This window comes from Xyrauchen texanus, chromosome 44 (assembly GCF_025860055.1).
Source record: "Xyrauchen texanus isolate HMW12.3.18 chromosome 44, RBS_HiC_50CHRs, whole genome shotgun sequence".
In the NCBI taxonomy this organism is placed as follows: Eukaryota; Metazoa; Chordata; class Actinopteri; order Cypriniformes; family Catostomidae; genus Xyrauchen; species Xyrauchen texanus.
Genome location: NC_068319.1, coordinates 5,049,379 through 5,068,188, shown reverse-complemented (window position 1 = coordinate 5,068,188; position 18,810 = coordinate 5,049,379). Strand labels below are relative to the sequence as shown.

The 18,810-nt window shown below is 37.1% G+C and overlaps 1 protein-coding gene across 1 annotated transcript; it reads left to right on the top strand.

Moving 5' to 3' along the window:
- Nucleotides 1-386: 386 nt before the first annotated feature.
- Nucleotides 387-18,441, top strand: LOC127636337 (uncharacterized). The gene is made up of 14 exons (XM_052116791.1): nucleotides 387-454; nucleotides 567-611; nucleotides 767-821; nucleotides 934-1,114; nucleotides 1,662-1,826; nucleotides 1,997-2,133; nucleotides 2,436-2,683; nucleotides 8,455-9,828; nucleotides 15,971-16,015; nucleotides 16,171-16,225; nucleotides 16,338-16,518; nucleotides 17,087-17,263; nucleotides 17,434-17,576; nucleotides 17,884-18,441. Exons 2-14 carry the CDS (start codon nucleotides 571-573, stop codon nucleotides 18,166-18,168), a joined length of 3,087 nt encoding a protein of 1,028 aa, XP_051972751.1. The 5' UTR covers nucleotides 387-454; nucleotides 567-570; the 3' UTR covers nucleotides 18,169-18,441.
- Nucleotides 18,442-18,810: the final 369 nt, after the last annotated feature.

Genomic DNA, 18,810 nt, shown 5'->3' with positions numbered 1-18,810 from the left:
AAAATAAAAAAAATAATAGCCTTAATAAAAAAATGGCCGCATATTATTATTAGTATGATAGCAGTGATGATCAAATGCTAATGCATTATGACGGAATGAAACATTTTTATATGAGGAAATCCAAATAATAATGTTTAATAGCTGTTTCTTGGCATTTAGCCAACAAATAATTTTTAGTTTACAAGTAATTTGACCTTACCTACATGTCAATATGGGAATTTCACTAATCAAGGCTTTAGAAAAACACGCCTCACAGCTGACATGTGAGAATGTCGAACCCTGTAAACTTCTACTTGTATGGTCTAAAGCCACTTCCCCTTCCCTGGGAATTCCCGTTTGAAGAAGGATATAAAACACACACACACCCTCTGTCACACAACAAACCACAGCTTCTCAAAGGAGATACGATCTAACAAACTCACTCATTCAAGAAAGAGAACTTACCACCTGACAGGTATTGTGGCGCGGAAATTACTACGACTTGCATTCATCCTCAATCACTTTGCTTTTTTAACACAAAATTTGATCTCTTCTCAGTGTCTTAACAGTTGCATTCTTTATTTTAGAACGATGGCCTCCAAGTTAAGTGAAATGACGATGTCTTTGGACTAGTAAGTATTCCCAGATCAAATGCAATTTTATTATTTTCATTATTTCAATTGCAGTATAAGAGCATTCTTGAATGTTTGGTGCATGCAATTCTCTAGTGGATGCATGATACGTAGCTAGTTTGCTCATTTTGATGATATATTTGTTTCCTAAACAGTGCATACGACATTGACAGTGCATTTGACTCCGACAGCACTGATCCACTAGCCATGGTGGGTTGCTTTTAAACATGTTTGCATTATGTTAGCATGGTCTGAATAATAATATTCATCTGAACAAGGTTTTAAAAATACAGTTTCTCAAAAATAAATCTGATCTCTTCAGAGTGGGCGATGCAATGTGCATGAAAGCATCGAAGTGGAGGTGTGGACGCATCCTCACAACAGTATGAAGCAGGTGGTGAACCTCATTGTTGCTCTGAACAGAATGAATGGCCTCAAACCACAGTCACCTGAATTTGGGGATGATGAACTGCTCGGTAGATTCATGAAGAATGTAATTGAAGGTACCATTACAATGCATTCAAGTTAATCTTCCCTGCTGGTTTTACATGATTTCTGGTCTAGATGACTGATCAACTGGTGGAACTGGTTTCAAATTGGTAGACTTGGTCAAGCTGGTTGGGGCTGGTAGACCAGCAACAAACCAATTCTGGGAACACTTCACAATAGGGTTCCATTCGTTAACATTAATTCAAGGTATAATGAACAAACAATATTGTTCAGCATTTATTAATCTTTGTTAATGTTAGTTCATAAAAATACAATTGTTCATTGTTTGTTCATAGTGCAGTTTTGATTTGAATTAACCAAGATTAATACATGCTGTAAAAGTATTGTTCATGTTAACTAATGTTTTCAAATGGAACCATATTGTAAAGTGTTACCCCATTTTTAAATAAGCCATTTTTCTGCTTACCTAAAGAGACTTTATAATTTAGAATTAATTATATCGTAATTCAAGACCAAGTTGATTTGATGTGGCATTTGCCCTCTTTTGGTTGTTGACACCGTGGTGAATTTGTACTCATTAATGTCTTTATACATCCACAGAGCGGAATGTGAATTGGAATTCGGAAATAGAGGAATTCGTCAATAAGAGCAGCCGGACCTTGCAGTTCACCATGTGCGATACGTCCCAGAAAAGTCTTGTGCGGAGTGGTGTACAGTATCATTTGCAGGCCGTGACATTAATAGCAGCCAACACTGAGCAGAAAGGTAAACCTCTTTGCATTTTTCCATGTAGACCAGATTTATCTTTAGAAATGTTCTACTGAATAAAAGTTGCTTGCGGTTCTGAATTGCATAACGTTGCCAATGCAACTGCCAATCAGGGCTGTAACCACGATTGGGGGGACATGTCACATTTTCTTTTTCTTTCCCAACAGTTCGGTTCAATCTATCAACATATAGATCTCCTCCACATACTACCTCCCAGCCGGTGTGCCTGGGAATTTCCGGGAGCAACCTCTACCTTGCTTGTACCAAGGAAAACCCAAAGTACAAACCTACCCTAGTCTTAAAGGTTAGTCCATTACGATTACTGTGAACATTTGCACATTCTGTGATTCATATTCTGCACAACTGTACAGCTCCTTTATTAAAACCAGTCAGTTTACTTTTCTCTTAAATATAGTTTATTATTTATCTTACTATGTTTATTGTTTCTTGTTATTGTATGCATAAAACACCAAGGCAAATTCCTTGTGTGTGAAAACTTACTTGGCAATAAAGTTCTGATTCTGATTACATCCTTTTCAAACACACTTCAGCCCAAAATGTGTATAAAATATAAAGAGAGGAATTAATCCCCTTTTATCATTTTAGGTGGTCACTGATACCTTAAACACCAGCACAACTGATGATCCAAATGGGATCCTCTTCTTCTGGAAAGAGACTGGCGCGGCTGTCTACACTTTTGAATCTGTTAAATATCGCGGATGGTTCATTAGCACATCCACTGTTGATCATGAGCGAGTGAACATGTGCAAGGAATCAGCTGTGGACCGCATCATGAGCTTCCAGCTGAACGATAAAATCCTAGTCCATAGTAAAGTATCAGATTTGATTGAGTAGACTGCACTTTCCAGAGAGTATGTACCAAGTACAATCTATAATCTGGATTAGTCTGTTGTTATTAACCTGCTAGATCTTGATTGGAAGATCTGTTTTTAAAGTATATAATTTTTTGCTGTATAAATGTGAGGAATATGTTGTTGGAATGGTAACAGGTAAATTCACATTGAATTCTTTGTCAGGTATGAATGTTTTTCTATTGGATATGTATTATTGTAACTATTCATATTTAATATTTATTTTAAATTAATGTATCATTGAAAATCAAACTTTTATTTTACACTTGATTTTTGTACTTAACTTTCAATAAACTGAAAACATGAAAATTACATCATGTCACATCCAGTTTGTAAAAGTCTCACAGATATTAGCAGTGTGATTGTCTTGTGCAGGACTAGAAAACAAATCTTAGAGCGCTCCCATGTGGTGGATGAGAGTCACTGCACCCAAAGAGCGAAGTCATGACATCAGCTGATTTTACATGGCAAAGATTTAGCATTTAAATTCCACTTTTACTATAAAAATTGTATCATCTATAAAGTAAATAATTAAAACATAAAACACATAAAACAATGAACAAGAATAAATGAATATAGGCTGAAAGATATATAGAAACATATTATGAATGAACAATGGAATCAATGACAACAAATTTTGATTGACAGCTTAATGCTCTCCAAATCTAACGCTCTAGCACCACCTAGCAATCTGAAAAATCATAACACACATATGAGAAAGTTTCACAGCTGGATGCTTGAAAGAATACATGAAAGAACATTATTTATTTTCTCAAAAAATATCGAGACATGGGAACAAATAATATTAGCATAGATGCTATTCAATTGTACGCGAGTTATAGATCATGATCAATGTTTCTGGTTTCTGGTTCCGGCAGACATAACTAAAGCAGCCTAATTGTGAGTTGATGGATAAATTAGGTGTATGCCTGGCTAAATAGATGAGTCTTTAGTCTAGACTTAAACTGAGTGAGTGTGAGTCCCGAACAGAGTAAGGGAGATTATTCCATAGTTTAGGAGCCAAATAGGAAAAGAATCTTCCTCCTTTTGTGGATTTTAATATTCTAGGAACTATTAACAGCCCAGAATTTTGTGATCGTAATGAACATGATGGAATATAGCATGACAGAAGGTCACTTAAGTACTGTGGAGCTCGACCATTCAAAGCTTTACGTAGTTATACAAAATTTAACAGGCAGCCAATGTAACGATGATAAAATGGGGCTATATTACTAGCATAAAGCTAAATGTTCACATGTCAGTTTACACAAGGTTAACTATTTCTGCTGCTCCAAAACTTTACTTCAAAACCACACAGTGTGTACACAACCACTTATTTTTCCTAAATGATGTCATATCCACCTTTTAAACAATATAAAAGCACCCTCTGTCTGCTCGTATGAATGTAACATCTTAAGAAAGTGTTTCACCGCTGTTGAAAAGCTCCTCGGATCGGATCATTTATATGGATAAATGTTTTCCAACTGAAACTAAATATTAAATGAAACAAATTAAAATAAAAGGCAAATAATCTCTTCTGTGATCAAAATACTTTTTTAATGTAACTGTATTCTGATTACCAACTTTTTAAATTGTAATTGTAGTTGAATACAGTTACTAATATTTATTATTTTAAATACATAATCCTGTTACCCACCCAACCCTGCAAGTAACACTCACAATGAATTTGACATAATGGGTTGCACAAAAACCCTTCAAGTTGCTCAGTTGGTGTTTATTTTCCCCACTTAATGTGGTTAATGTAGTAATAGTTCTTGAGGAATCACCCTGGGATGCTTTTTAAACAGTATTGAAAGAGTTCCCATCTATGTTGGGCACTTATTGGCTGCTTTTCTTTATTATTTGGTCCAAGTCATCAATTTCAAAAACCTTTTTTGAAATACATTTTTATAATGTTTTAAAGTTTTATAATTAAATAAATTAATATGTTGGCACAAATATATTTTTTTGAGCATTTAAGCATATGCCTTCAGAGCAAAAGCAGACATTTCAGTCAAGAGTTTCAAAACTTTTGACCGGTAGTGCATTTGTGGCCACTTCTGAAATATATAGCAAGAGGTGCCATATTCTTGTCATAGACTATAACTTCTGTTTACATAAATACATGCAATGTTTCTGTAATATGTAAGCCTTATGAGTGCAAGTTGTTGTGGTGTGGCTGTTCTTCAACATCATTTGGCATGTGCAACTTCCTTTTACAAGCATGCAAACTTAAAGGAAGACCGTTTTTGGATGCTTAAGTCTCACTAGCAACAAAATATCATGACATATGCAAACTAATGACACTAAACCTTTTTTTTAAACCAACTTATTTTAGTGGATGCATGAAGTCAGTTCTGCTCACATTCACAGAGGTGTCTAAGCAGAGGTGGAGTTCAGCATATTAACTACATTTTCCACTAACGTTTGACAACCAAATACTAAGCCTAAAAGGAACATTGCGGGTTCGGTACAAGTTGAGCTCTTTGTGGCATAATTTTGATTACCACAAAAACTTATTTCAACTCGTCCCTCATTTGTTTCAAGCAGAAATCTGGGTGACTGTGAGGCACTTACAATGGAAGTGAATGGGGCCAATCCATCAACGTATAAATACTCACTGTTTCAAAAGTGTAGCCACAGGACATCAACAATATGTGTTAACATGATTTTAGTGTGATCAAATCACATACTAACCATTTCTGTGTAAAGTTATATCCAATATTAAAACTTTGTTGCCATGTCAGTGTAACACCATAAACCCAAAACCCTAAAATGACTGTAAAAACTTTACAGCTAAAATAATACACAAGTTTTAACAGAAGAATTATTGTAAGTGCTTCAATAAAATAAGCTTCACATTTCCGCCTTTAAACCCTCCAAAATTGGCCCCATTCACTTCCATTGTAAGTGCCTCACTGTAACCTCAAGGAGGGATGAATCTAAATCATTTTTGTTATGCAACAAAAGCTGTCATTGCTTAACTTGCATTAAACCAGGAATATTCTTTAGATTTTGAACTTTTGTTTTACAACTTGAAACATAACTGTGGAGCGGAGAGGGCGTGGCCGGCTCGGAATATCGCGCGCCCAGTCCCCAATCGGCCTGATGAGGCGCGTGAGGGATAAAAGCGGCCGGTGACGATGGTTCGAGAGAGAGAAAATTACGGGCATGTCCGTCAGGTGTGTGTTTGTGCTTTTGGTTTAAGTTTGCATTAAATTGTGATTTACGTTGACAAGCCGGTTCTCGCCTCCTCCTTGCCCATCTTAACTGTGTTACACTAACAAACATCTTTTCTTGAAATGTTTTGCTTGAAAAGTGTGCTATCTTTAAAAAAAGAAATGCCTTGAAATGTTGTTTTGGGCATTTATGCGCTAAAATCACAATAACTGAAATCAGGACTTGAAGCTTTAATAGCTAAATGGAAAAACAGTAGCATTTATATACAGTTCTATAGCAACATTTTTTTGTAGTCCTCTTTTTCCAAAGTACCATACTTTCCACCAGGGCCGGACTGGGACACAATTTCAGGCCGGGAAATCCTACACCCATCCAGGCCATCCTATGCACCCAAATAAAATTTAGAAACACGGACAACCTTGTTTTTTCCCCCCTAAATTACATTTAATTAAAGGCTCTCTCTTGAACGGTACCCTCACTTCCCTTTTCCTTCTCTTCATTTTCCCTAATATCGCTCTGTCTCTCCCTTCCACCAGGATCATCAGCCTCATACACGAAGTAAAGAGGAGTACTAGTGTTATTGGAAATTTAAACTAAAACATTACCATATATATATATATATATATATATATATATATATATATATATATATATATATATGTATGTATGTATGTATGTATGTAGTTATAAAGTGTGTGTATTTTTCTTGTACCTGTCTCTTCTCCACCTGTCACTTCTTCTGGCCTCATGTTACAAACAGAACTGTCCCACTCTCCACCTTGGTGCAAAACAACCACCTTAGTGTAATTTGTTTGCCCAGAATCTACATTTATTTTAGTCAAAATCAAAGTATTATATTTATGACAAAATGTTGTTGTTTTTATCTTAAAACTACTTAAATATCCAACATTTAGCAACACTATATTTCATACAATATGTTAATTTTTTTCTTTTCTTATTTTTCTTCTACCTGTCATCTCACTCCCTGGCTGAATCTGATGTGTGATCATTGCACCACAGCTAGTGCTAGGTTGGCTGTCTCCACCTTCATTTTATGAAAAAAAAAAAAAAAAAAAAGGAAATTTGTATTACTTTATTAAATGTATGCATCATCTTTCATGTCAAATTCTTACATTTGATCAATAAATTCAGTTATAATAATAAGACACTATAGGGCTATTACCCATCAAATTAAAAAATGTGCACTGCAATTACAACTGCAATAAATAATGTTATGAGATTGATGTTTTAAATAAATGTTTGAATATAAAAAAAATGCAATACTTAAACATTAAACTAAACCGCCAATAGGTGGCGGCAAGTGACCGTCTTAATTAGTGAGTCATTCATACAAAAGATTCGTTCAAAACGCTGAATCATTCAGTAACAAAACACAGCTGTAGCTTTCCTTTGGAACTATACTCACCTAAAGGATTATTAGGAACACCATACTAATACTATGTTTGACCCCCTTTCGCCTTCAGAACCGCCTTAATTCTACGTGGCATTGATTCAACAAGGTGCTGAAAGCATTCTTTAGAAATGTTGGCCCATATTGATAGGATAGCATCTTGCAGTTGATGGAGATTTGTGGGATGCACATCCAGGGCACGAAGCTCCCGTTCCACCACATCCCAAAGATGCTCTATTGGGTTGAGATCTGGTGACTGTGGGGGCCATTTTAGTTCAGTGAACTCATTGTTATGTTCAAGAAACCAATTTGAAATGATTCGAGCTTTGTGACATGGTGCATTATCCTGCTGGAAGTAGCCATCAAAGGATGGGTACATGGTGGCCATAAAGGGATGGACATGGTCAGAATCAATGCTCAGGTAGGCCGTGGCATTTAAACGATGCCCAATTGGCACTAAGGGGCCTAAAGTGTGCCAAGAAAACACCCCACACCATTACACCACCACCACCAGCCTGCACAGTGGTAACAAGGCATGATGGTAGAGCTGAAGATCTTTGCCCGAACCCGACGGGACCCGACGGGTTCGGTCGGGTTCGGTCTGAATTTCGATCATTTTATGCGGGCTCGGGCCGGGCTCGGGCTTGCGCTCCGGATTGCGCGGTAAAGGAATGGTCAGGTGATGCGTTTCGATTAGCGCGAAAATGGATGCTGAGGAGGTGAAACGGAGGTTGGCCTCTGGCGATTATGTTTTGGTTGCACAGACAAAGAAAGCAAAGTCTAAGGTGTGGAAAAATTTTGACTTTGTGCATAATGAGAACAATGAGACAGTGAGATATGTGAAATGCAAAAGATGCGACATTCTGTTAAAGTACGACAGCAAAACGACAGGGAATTCGTCGCTGAAAAGGCATGTTGATCGAAGCTGTTCAACACCTGCCAATGCCCAGGATCAAACTACAATCACGTCGTTTGTTACAGCATCAAAACCCATCCCTGCAAAGGTGAAACAAACGGTGACGGAGAAGTGTGTCAGCTTTTGCTGTAAAGACATTAGGCCTTTTAATATCAGTAAATGGCAAGGGGTTTGAAGAGCTGGCGCAAGAACTAATTAATGTCGGGGCTGCGTATGGGAGGGTTCCGTAAATTCTGTTATTCCCAGCCATGTGACAGTTGCGAAGAGGTGCACTAACATGGCAGAAGAAAAGAGGGAAGCTTTAGTACAGAAACTTAAGACTTTGTTAAATGATGGCACAGTCGCAATGACCACGGACATGTGGACAGAGGATTATCGGAAGATTAGTTATTTGACAATCACATGCCATTTCATAAATGAGGATATGGAACTGGTGAATAAAACCCTGACAACTACAATGTTCCCTTTGGAAGAGGCAAAGACGGGAGAAAATATCAGACGGGAGATACTGAAACTACTGGTGACAAAGTTTGGCCTTGACGCTTCCTCTCTCAGCAAAATTGTATGGGTGACCGATGAGGGGGCAAACATTAAATTAGCTCTGCGGCCATACCAGAGATTGGACTGCATTGACCATCTCATCAATACGGTACTGCGCCATGGACTCGACATTGCCGAGTTATCCAAAGCCGACGGTGCTCCGGACATAGGAGATACCATTTCTGGTGCTAAATCATTAGTGAGGTACCTTAAACAGTCGGGGTTGGCTGCACAACTGTCAACAACATTGCTGCAAATGGGAGACACTCGGTTCAGTACGGTGTACCTCACACTGACTTCTATACAGGCCATTTATCATGAGCTCCATGAAAAGCTGGAGGCGCGAGGAGAGAGCGCGCGCATTGAGAAAATAGCACCAGACACACTGGACTTTTTGATAAACTTTCTGAAGCCGTTCTATGAAGCACAGCGGGAACTTGAGGGAGACAAGTATCCAACACTTAATAGTGTGTGTCTCTGGAGTGAGAAACTGAAACGCCACTGTGAGCCCAATGTCCTGGACTCCCCTCAGCAAGCTGTCGTGCGTAAACGGCACGAAGACTGGCTCGCGTGTAAAGTGATCATACAGGACCTCCACCAGATCGCAACATTCCTCTGGCCAAAATTTAATCAGCTGAGAATGTTATCACATTCAGACAGGAATGCCGTACATGCTCATGTCCGCACTCTTCTGCAAGCCATGGCTGCAGGTGCACCAGATGTGGAGATTCGAGAACCAGAGCTCTCCGGAGTCGAACCCAGTGACAGTCCTCCGGCAAAAAGGGCGAATTTTGCGGAGTGGGAAAATGTAAGGCAAGCTGACTGGGAAGATGACGAGGTCACTCGCTACATTGAAATGGCTGCTGTCATGGGAAATGAAATGGATGTTCTTGGCTGGTGGAAGGCCAACAATCCATCCTACCCAAAACTTGCAAAATTAGCCAGATCAGTACTATGCATCCCGGCCAGTAGCAGCAGCAGTGAAAGGGTGTTCAGTGCTGCTGGACGCACTATCAGTGAGCGCAGGACCGCGCTGAAGCCATCTACAGTGGATTCAATAATTTTCCTCCACAAAAACATGTAGCCTAATCTTGGTGAGTAAAGGTTTTTCAAATTATAACTAAACATTAATTTAGTCTTAAATGCATAATGTATACATACAGCAGAGTATAGGCTACAGGCTAATGTTGGCATTATTCTTTTATTAAATTTCAGCTGCTGTTCACCGTCGCATTTTTTTGTGGCCGCGGATCGTGGAGAGAAGTGACGAAGCAAATCCTGCATCTTTATCTTAATTTTGTTATTGCCAAACACGCATCTTAATTTAGAATTGATCTTAATTTAATTTGTTAAGAAAGTCTCCTATAAAGACGCTTTATTGGCGCGTTGGCCTTTTTATATTCGTATTGGTGATTGTGGAGAGAGGCGGCCTCAAGCAAGTCCGTTTTCGTTTGTCTTAGGCATAATCTCAATTTTATGAAACTTTTCGTTTTATTTCAGTTATTGCCAAGTACAAATCTTAGTTCAGAATTTATCTTGATTTAATTTGTTAAGAAAGACTCATTTTTATAGGCTCGTAGGCCTATTTATAGGCTATGTGTATGCCTAGGCATACGCTGAGCCTGAGATGTTACAGAGGACTTATTTTATTTCTTTGTTCCTTCCAAATTCCCTATACCTTAGTCATAAATAAATGATGTTAAAAATGTATAAATGAAATGACTCATTCTTGACTTGACAAAAGGCAAAAGAGCTGTGTGCGTGCGCACATTTGAATAATGTCGGGCTGTAAACGGGTTCGGGCTTTTAAAAAGCTGTCAATCAAATTGTACTTGTCGGGCTCGGGCCGAATTCCGTCGGGCTCGGGCCTTGTCGTGCCTAACTTTTAAGGCCCGATTAAAGCTCTACATGATGGATCCATGTTCTCATTCTGTTTACGCCAAATTCTGACTCTACCATCTGAATGTCTCAACAGAAATCGAGACTCATCAGACCAGGCAACATTTTTCCAATTTTTTTCCAATTTTGGTGAGCTCTTGCAAATTGTAGCCTCTTTTTCCTATTTGTAGTGGAGATGAGTGGTACCCGGTGGGGTCTTCTGCTGTTGTAGCCCATCTGCCTCAAGGTTGTGCGTGTTGTGGCTTCACAAATGCTTTGCTGCATACCTCGGTTGTAACGAGTGGTTATATCAGGCAAAGTTGCTCTTCTATCAGCTTGAATCAGTCGGCCCATTCTCCTCTGACCTCTAGCATCAACAAGGCATTTTCGCCCACAGGACTGCCGCATACTGGATGTTTTTCCTTTTCACACCATTCTTTGTAAACCCTAGAAATGGTTGTGCGTGAAAATCCCAGTAACTGAGCAGATTGTGAAATACTCAGACCGGCCCGTCTGGCACCAACAACCATGCCACGCTCAAAATTGCTTAAATCACCTTTCTTTCCCATTCTGACGTTCAGTTTGGAGTTCAGGAGATTGTCTTGACCAGGACCACACCCCTAAATGCATTGAAGCAACTGCCATGTGATTGGTTGATTAGATAATTGCATTAATGAGAAATTGAACAGGTGTTCCTAATAATCCTTTAGGTGAGTGTATTTTAGTCGGTGAAATAGAACAAAAACAGTTAATATGGTTTGTGTCTAAAATGTAAACTTAATAATAAATATTAACTACGCTACTTGTTTATTGAACAATAAATTCAATGTAAAATTTTCAATCGTGATAATATTCAGCAAAACAGCTCCCTTAGTTGTGTTATGTTAAACTAAATCATATGTTATAAATAAAAAAAACAACTATTAGAATTTTTACCTCAGTACATTTCTTCTGTGAATTTTCTGTGTGCACTCATTTGTTTTGATTTCTCCACGAATGTAATGTTAGACGGGCGCTACCGCTTACGTTTGCTAGCAGTTCAATACTAAGTTAACGAAGAAAAAAGTACAGTATTTACAGATGAAACTGACCTGCACTTGAAACTCGGAACAGGCTTCTGCTTCTTCTTGGAGTGCTTTCTTTCTTCTTTTTTTTGTCCTTTCTTCCTCTGCTCCACCTGGCCGTTTTCTCTCCATCGTCAGGTGCTGGCTCGCATTTTCTGTTTAACCGTTTGTATGAGGCGTAAAGTCGAATCGTAGCCTTGCCAGTCAAGACTAACAGATTCATGATTTTTTTTTATTATTATTGTTATTAATATTAATAATAATTTTATTGAATGACGAATTCAAAAATGATCACTGGTAAAGGTAGTAATATAAAATAATATTAATAAAATTAAAATAAAAAAAAAACCGCTGGCTGGCAGCAGGCCAACTTAGTCACCAGGCCAGCGTGAATTCTCCCGGTGCTCCCGATGGCCAGTCCGGGCCTGCTTTCCACACCCTTTCACCCTCCCAAGAGACAGTTACCTACAAGAAATACAGGCTTTGATCTTGTGGAGTGATATCTGATGATTCAACAACAATTATTCACTTCACATTCAGGCAGCTCATCCTTTCACACACCTATGGTATTTAAAAAAACAGAAACACTGAGTCACAGTACCACATCATAAAATCTGAGAGTAGAAACAAGGGGTGGAAACAATGGGATTGTCATGTTTATGTCCTACATTCTCATTTCCTTGTTTACCAATTTCAGCTGGTTGATTCACTCTTGTTGAGCCAATTGGCAATTTTACAAAGTAACAGCAATATTGTTTTATTATCAATACCAAATGCATTTGTATGTTCTGAGTTTTTATTAGATCTCTTCAAGGTCCCAAAAAGTGGCAATATACTACAAGTTGCTGATTGCAGCGATTTTGACCAGCGTTTTAAAGACTCCAAATGAGGAAGTGTTACAGAAAACCCGAAAAACCCGAAAAACTCATTTTCCTCAAATCAATTTGGGATTTTCTGTTATTTGAGCAGCTAATTCACCCACAAATTCCTTTGTGAAAATTACAGCGTTAAAAAGTTCTGTCTAGCTGAGTTTATGGTTTTATGTTAAATGTTACAGTTATATTGTCATATTAGACAATAACACTTAAAAGCAAAAAATACGAGTTGAGTCAAGCGTTGCCGTTTTCGGTTAGTTCGAAATGCTCAAACAAACAAAGCAATGTTTTGATAGTGCCACAGAGCCAAAGTCTTAACTCTTTTCAGGCGTATCGACCTACAAATTGGTTACTTATATAGCTGTCCATGAATATTGAGCTGAGATAGGAAAACGTTTTATAACACTGCCTCTGACTTCATGTGATATTATGGGATGTTATCTTATTCCTGCAGAGGGGCCCCGAATGAGTCACTGGCCCCTTGCAGTCAGAGGATGATATGTCAAGATCAGTCAAGTGTTTAAACCATTAGCGCCTCATTGCACACATTGTATATAGCTGGATGTAAAGAAACACTCTCTGTAGGTAAGACACTATCTTGAACAGCTACTGGCAGCTGATGCAAATTCACAACTGGAGGCAAAATATAAGTTTTGTATATACAAAGTCCATTTTAATACTACATAGTTTAGTTTTGTTTCTTAATCTTAATTTTTGTAATTTAATAAATGTGTAGTTTCTTACTCTGATTAGATATCTTATTGCATACCTTTACATACCTTATATATATATAACAACAAATCTGATAGACGGATTTGTTGTTTAGGTTAACTAATGACAATATTTGCTGATTCCTAAGTTGCTTTTTCTAAGGAATTGATCATAACTATAGCAGCTTTGTAAATGAATAATATTACTTTTTTGTTGTTGTTGAATATATTAATAGAATTTTGAGTAAGAAATATGAGTTAAATTAATGTTAGCATTTGCTAACCTTGTAATATATGTAATGATATGTCTATATCAGCCATCGGATAGGTATCAGTAAACCGTTAAAATAGTCCTTGATCAAAGTAGAGACATGTCATTTTTGACTGGAATGACAGTATCAGCACAGAATAGCCTAGCTGTATGGTCCAAAGTAATTTTCACAATTTGTGAGTTTTTTTCGGAAGTATATACTTTTCTTTTTTTTTTTAAGTTTCCTTAGCTGAATAATCAACACCAACTTAAGCAACAGTAAACACAACCCATTAAAGAGACTGTGGCTATCCCTCAAAGCTTCATTTTTATTCCCGCCCTAAATTAACCCTTCTGCACTGTTCTTCATTAAATCACGTTCAAAAGTGTCCGGAAACAATAAACGTGTAATTCTTTTACTTGTTATGAAAGTAATGTAACAACTCTAAATAATAATGTAAAAGCAATACATTTTGGGTGTTTGTTTGTTTTATTATTTGTTTTTTATTTATTTTTTATTTTTTTTGGGGGGGGGGGTATTTACAAATTTAATTTTATTTACTAATATATTTACCTTTGAGCTTGAAAATGTTCTTTTTTTATTTTTCTTATGACTATTTTCTGAAATACTGAACGAATCCTCATAAATGATATAAAGTTTGAAAGATTAAAGTTTCATGAATCAAACTCTGTTGTCCATTTAAAAAAAACATATAAGTATATATATATATATATGTTTATATAAGTATAAACACTAGATGGCTGCAGAGAGATTTTGTCAAGTTATGAATTTAGATATATATTTAAACATTATCAAAGACTACTTTTGTCAAAGTTTAGCATTTTATTTGATTAGTTTGAGGTTATTTTTGTTCAGCTTTTGCACAACTGAAATGAGTAGAATAACAAGTAATAACCTAATATATAATATTAATGTGTGTTCAGCATTGTAGATGTGTAATGGTTTCACCAATTCATTTTGGTGTCTGTGTGTTCTGAACTTTTAGTGTTTCCCATTCATTTCCAATGGCGGTCACTTTTGACAGCTCACAGTACAAGTGTAACTTACTTTTCCCTACCACTTATCGAATCAACTCCAATTTATTTGTGTGTGTACAGATATCAAATGGATGAAAAGTCACCAAGTCTCGTACCCATCAGATAAAGGAAACCAGTTTTATTGAAGAAACAAAATTGATTTTGGTCAAGAATGACCGAACAGTAGCCTACATGATGGTTAAAGATGGCGCTGCTGAATAAGCTCGTTTAACAGATTTAATAAAAAATAAAAAAACACACACACATTAAAACATTTTGTTTTTTTTAAATTGGAAAATGTTCCTAGTGCTTGAACTCTTAATTTGGGGCTGTGAATAAAATAAAAAAATAATAGCCTAATAAAAAAATGGCCGCATATTATTATGATAGCAGTCAGGAGCGGATCTAGAAAAATATTTATGGGGTGGCGAGAGGGGGGCAGGAATTTTTGAGGGGTGGCAACATACGGCAGACTTATATATATTTAAATTAATCACGTTTATCACAGTTTGATGAGAAATAGTATGTACACACTACAAAAGGGCACAGGCTGCCATTTACAAACTCATACAGACAAACTTAATCTCATGCAATCAATGTCTTGCATTTGAGGTTTCATGTTCATATTAGGAATAAGTGACCATACAATGTGATCTCACTTAATAGCAGATAGAAGTATGATTGAAGTAAGGGCATTATCACCGGAAAGGCATGAAGTCTCTTGCCGCTCTGGCGTCATCTCGTGCTGCATTCAGTGCAGTCAGACATTGGAGATTCGCACTCGTAAATTGTCAAATTGGCCATAACTTTTAATTCTTTGCTGCCAACTGGGGTGGCAGCAGGGGTGGCAAGGTATTCTTTTAGGGTGGCATTTGCCACCCTATGCCACCACGGTAGATCCACCCCTGATAGCAGTGATGATCAAATGCTAATGCATTATGACTGAATGAAACCTTTTTATATGAGGAAATCCAAATAATAATGTTTAATAGCTCTGTATCTTGGCATTTAGCCAACAAATACATTTTTTTGACCTTACCTACATGTCAATATGGGCATTTCACTAATCTAGGCTTTAGAAAAACACGCCTCACAGCTGACATGTGAGAATGTCGAACCCTGTAAACTTCTACTTGTATGGTCTAAAGCCACTTCCTCTTCCCTGGGAATTCCCGTTTGAAGAAGAATATAAAACACACACACACCCTCTGTCACACAACAAACCACAGCTTCTCAAAGGAGATACGATCTAACAAACTCACTCATTCAAGAAAGAGAATTTACCACCTGACAGGTATTGTGGCGCGGAAATTACTACGACTTGCATTCATCCTCAATCACTATGCTTTTTTTAACACAAAATTTGATCTCTTCTCAGTGTCTTAACAGTTGCATTCTTTATTTTAGAACGATGGCCTCCAAGTTATGTGAAATGACGATGTCTTTGGACTAGTAAGTATTCCCAGATCAAATGCAATTGTATTATTTTCATTATTTCAATTGCAGTATAAGAGCATTCTTGAATGTTTGGTGCATGCAATTCTCTAGTGGATGCATGATACGTAGCTAGTTTGCTCATTTTGATGATATATTTGTTTCCTAAACAGTGCATACGACATTGACAGTGCATTTGACTCCGACAGCACTGATCCACTAGCCATGGTGGGTTGCTTTTAAATATGTTTGCATTATGTTTGCATGGTCTGAATAATAATATTCATCTGAACATGGTTTTAAAAATACAGTTTCTCAAAAATAAATCTGATCTCTTCAGAGTGGGCGATGCAACGTGCATGAACGCATCGAAGTGGAGGTGTGGATGCATCCTCACAACAGTATGAAGCAGGTGGTGAACCTCATTGTTGCTCTGAACAGAATGAATGGCCTCAAACCACAGTCACCTGAATTTGGGGATGATGAACTGCTCCGTAGATTCATGAAGAATGTGATTGAAGGTATCATTACAATGCATTCAAGTAAATCTTCCCTGCTGGTTTTACATGATTTCTGGTCTAGATGACTGATCAACTGGTGAAACTGGTTTCAAACTGGTAGACTTGGTCAAGCTGGTTGGGGCTGGTAGACCAGCAACAAACCAGCTAACATGTTCTACAAACCAATTCTGGGAACACTTCACAATAGGGTTCCATTCGTTAACATTAATTCAAGGTATAATGAACAAACAATATTGTTCAGCATTTATTAATCTTTGTTAATGTTAGGTCATAAAAATACAATTGTTCATTGTTTGTTCATAGTGCAGTTTTGATTTGAATTAACCAAGATTAATACATGCTGTAAAAGTATTGTTCATGTTAACTAATGTTTTCAAATGGAACCATATTGTAAAGTGTTACCCCATTTTTAAATAAGCCATTTTTCTGCTTACCTAAAGACACTTTATAATTTAGAATTAATTATATCGTAATTCAAGACCAAGTTGTTTTGATGTGGCATTTGCCCTCTTTTGGTTGTTGACACCGTGGTGAATTTGTACTCATTAATGTCTTTATACTTCCACAGAGCGGTATGTGAATCGGAATCCGGAAACGGAACGAATCACAAATTATTCCTACAAGAAGAGCAGACGGATCTTGCAGTGCAACGTGTGCGATACGTCCCAGAAAAGTCTTGTGCGGAGTGGTGTACAGTATCATTTGCAGGCCGTGACATTAAAAGCAGCCAACACTGAGCAGAAAGGTAAACCTCTTTGCATTTTTCCATGTAGACCAGATTTATCTTTAGAAATGTTCTACTGAATAAAAGTTGCTTGCGGTTCTGAATTGCATAACGTTGCCAATGCAACTGCCAATCAGGGCTGTAACCACGATTGGGGGGACATGTCACATTTTCTTTTTCTTTCCCAACAGTTCGGTTCAGTCTATCTACATATGTATCTTTAAAGTCCAGTGTGCCTAACTCCCAGCCGGTGTGCCTGGGAATTTCCGGGAGCAACCTCTACCTTGCTTGTACCAAGGAAAAGCCAAATGACAAACCTTCCCTAGTCTTAAAGGTTAGTCCATTACGATTACTGTGAACATTTGCACATTCTGTGATTCATATTCTGCACAACTGTACAGCTCCTTTATTAAAACCAGTCAGTTTACTTTTCTCTTAAATATAGTTTATTATTTATCTTACTATGTTTATTGTTTCTTGTTATTGTATGCATAAAACACCAAGGCAAATTCCTTGTGTGTGAAAACTTACTTGACAATAAAGTTCTGATTCTGATTACATCCTTTTCAAACACACTTCAGCCCAAAATGTGTATAAAATATAAAGAGAGGAATTAATCCCCTTTTATTATTTTATTTTAGGTGGTCACTGATACCTTAAACACCATCCCAGCTGATGATCCAAATGGGATCCTCTTCTTCTGGAAAGAGACTGGCGCTGCTGTCTACACTTTTGAATCTGTTAAATATCGCGGATGGTTCATTAGCACATCCACTGTTGATCATGAGCGAGTGAACATGTGCCAGATATCAGATATGGACCGCATCAAGAGCTTCCAGCTGAACGATCAAATGGCGTCTGGTAAAGTATCAGATTTGATTGAGCAGACCCCTTTCCAGAGAGTATGTACCAAGTACAATCTATAATCTGGATTAGTCTGTTGTTATTAACCTGCTAGATCTTGATTGGAAGATGTTTTTAAATTATATAATTTTTTGCTGTATAAATGTGAGGAATATGTTGTTGGAATGGTAACGGGTAAATTCACATTGAATTCTTTGTCAGGTATGAATGTTTTTCTATTGGATATGTATTATTGTAACTATTCGTATTTAATATTTATTTTAAATTAATGTATCATTGAAAATCAAACTTTTATTTTACACATGATTTTTGTACTTAACTTTCAATAAACTGAAAACATGAAAATTACATAATGTCACATCCAGTTTGTAAAAGTCTCACAGATATTAGTGTGATTGTCTTGTGCAGGACTATAAAACAAATCTTAGAGCGCTCCCATGTGGTGGATGAGAGTCACTGCACCCAAAGAGCGAAGTCATGACGTCAGCTCATTTTACATGGCAAATATTTAGCATTTAAATTCCACTTTTACTATAAAAATTGTATCATCTATAAAGTAAATAATTAAAACATAAAACAATGAACAATAATAAATGAATATAGGCTGAAAGATATATAGAAACATATTATGAATGAACAATGGAATCAATGACAACCAAGTTTGATTGACAGCTTAATGCTCTCCAAATCTAACGCTCTAGCAC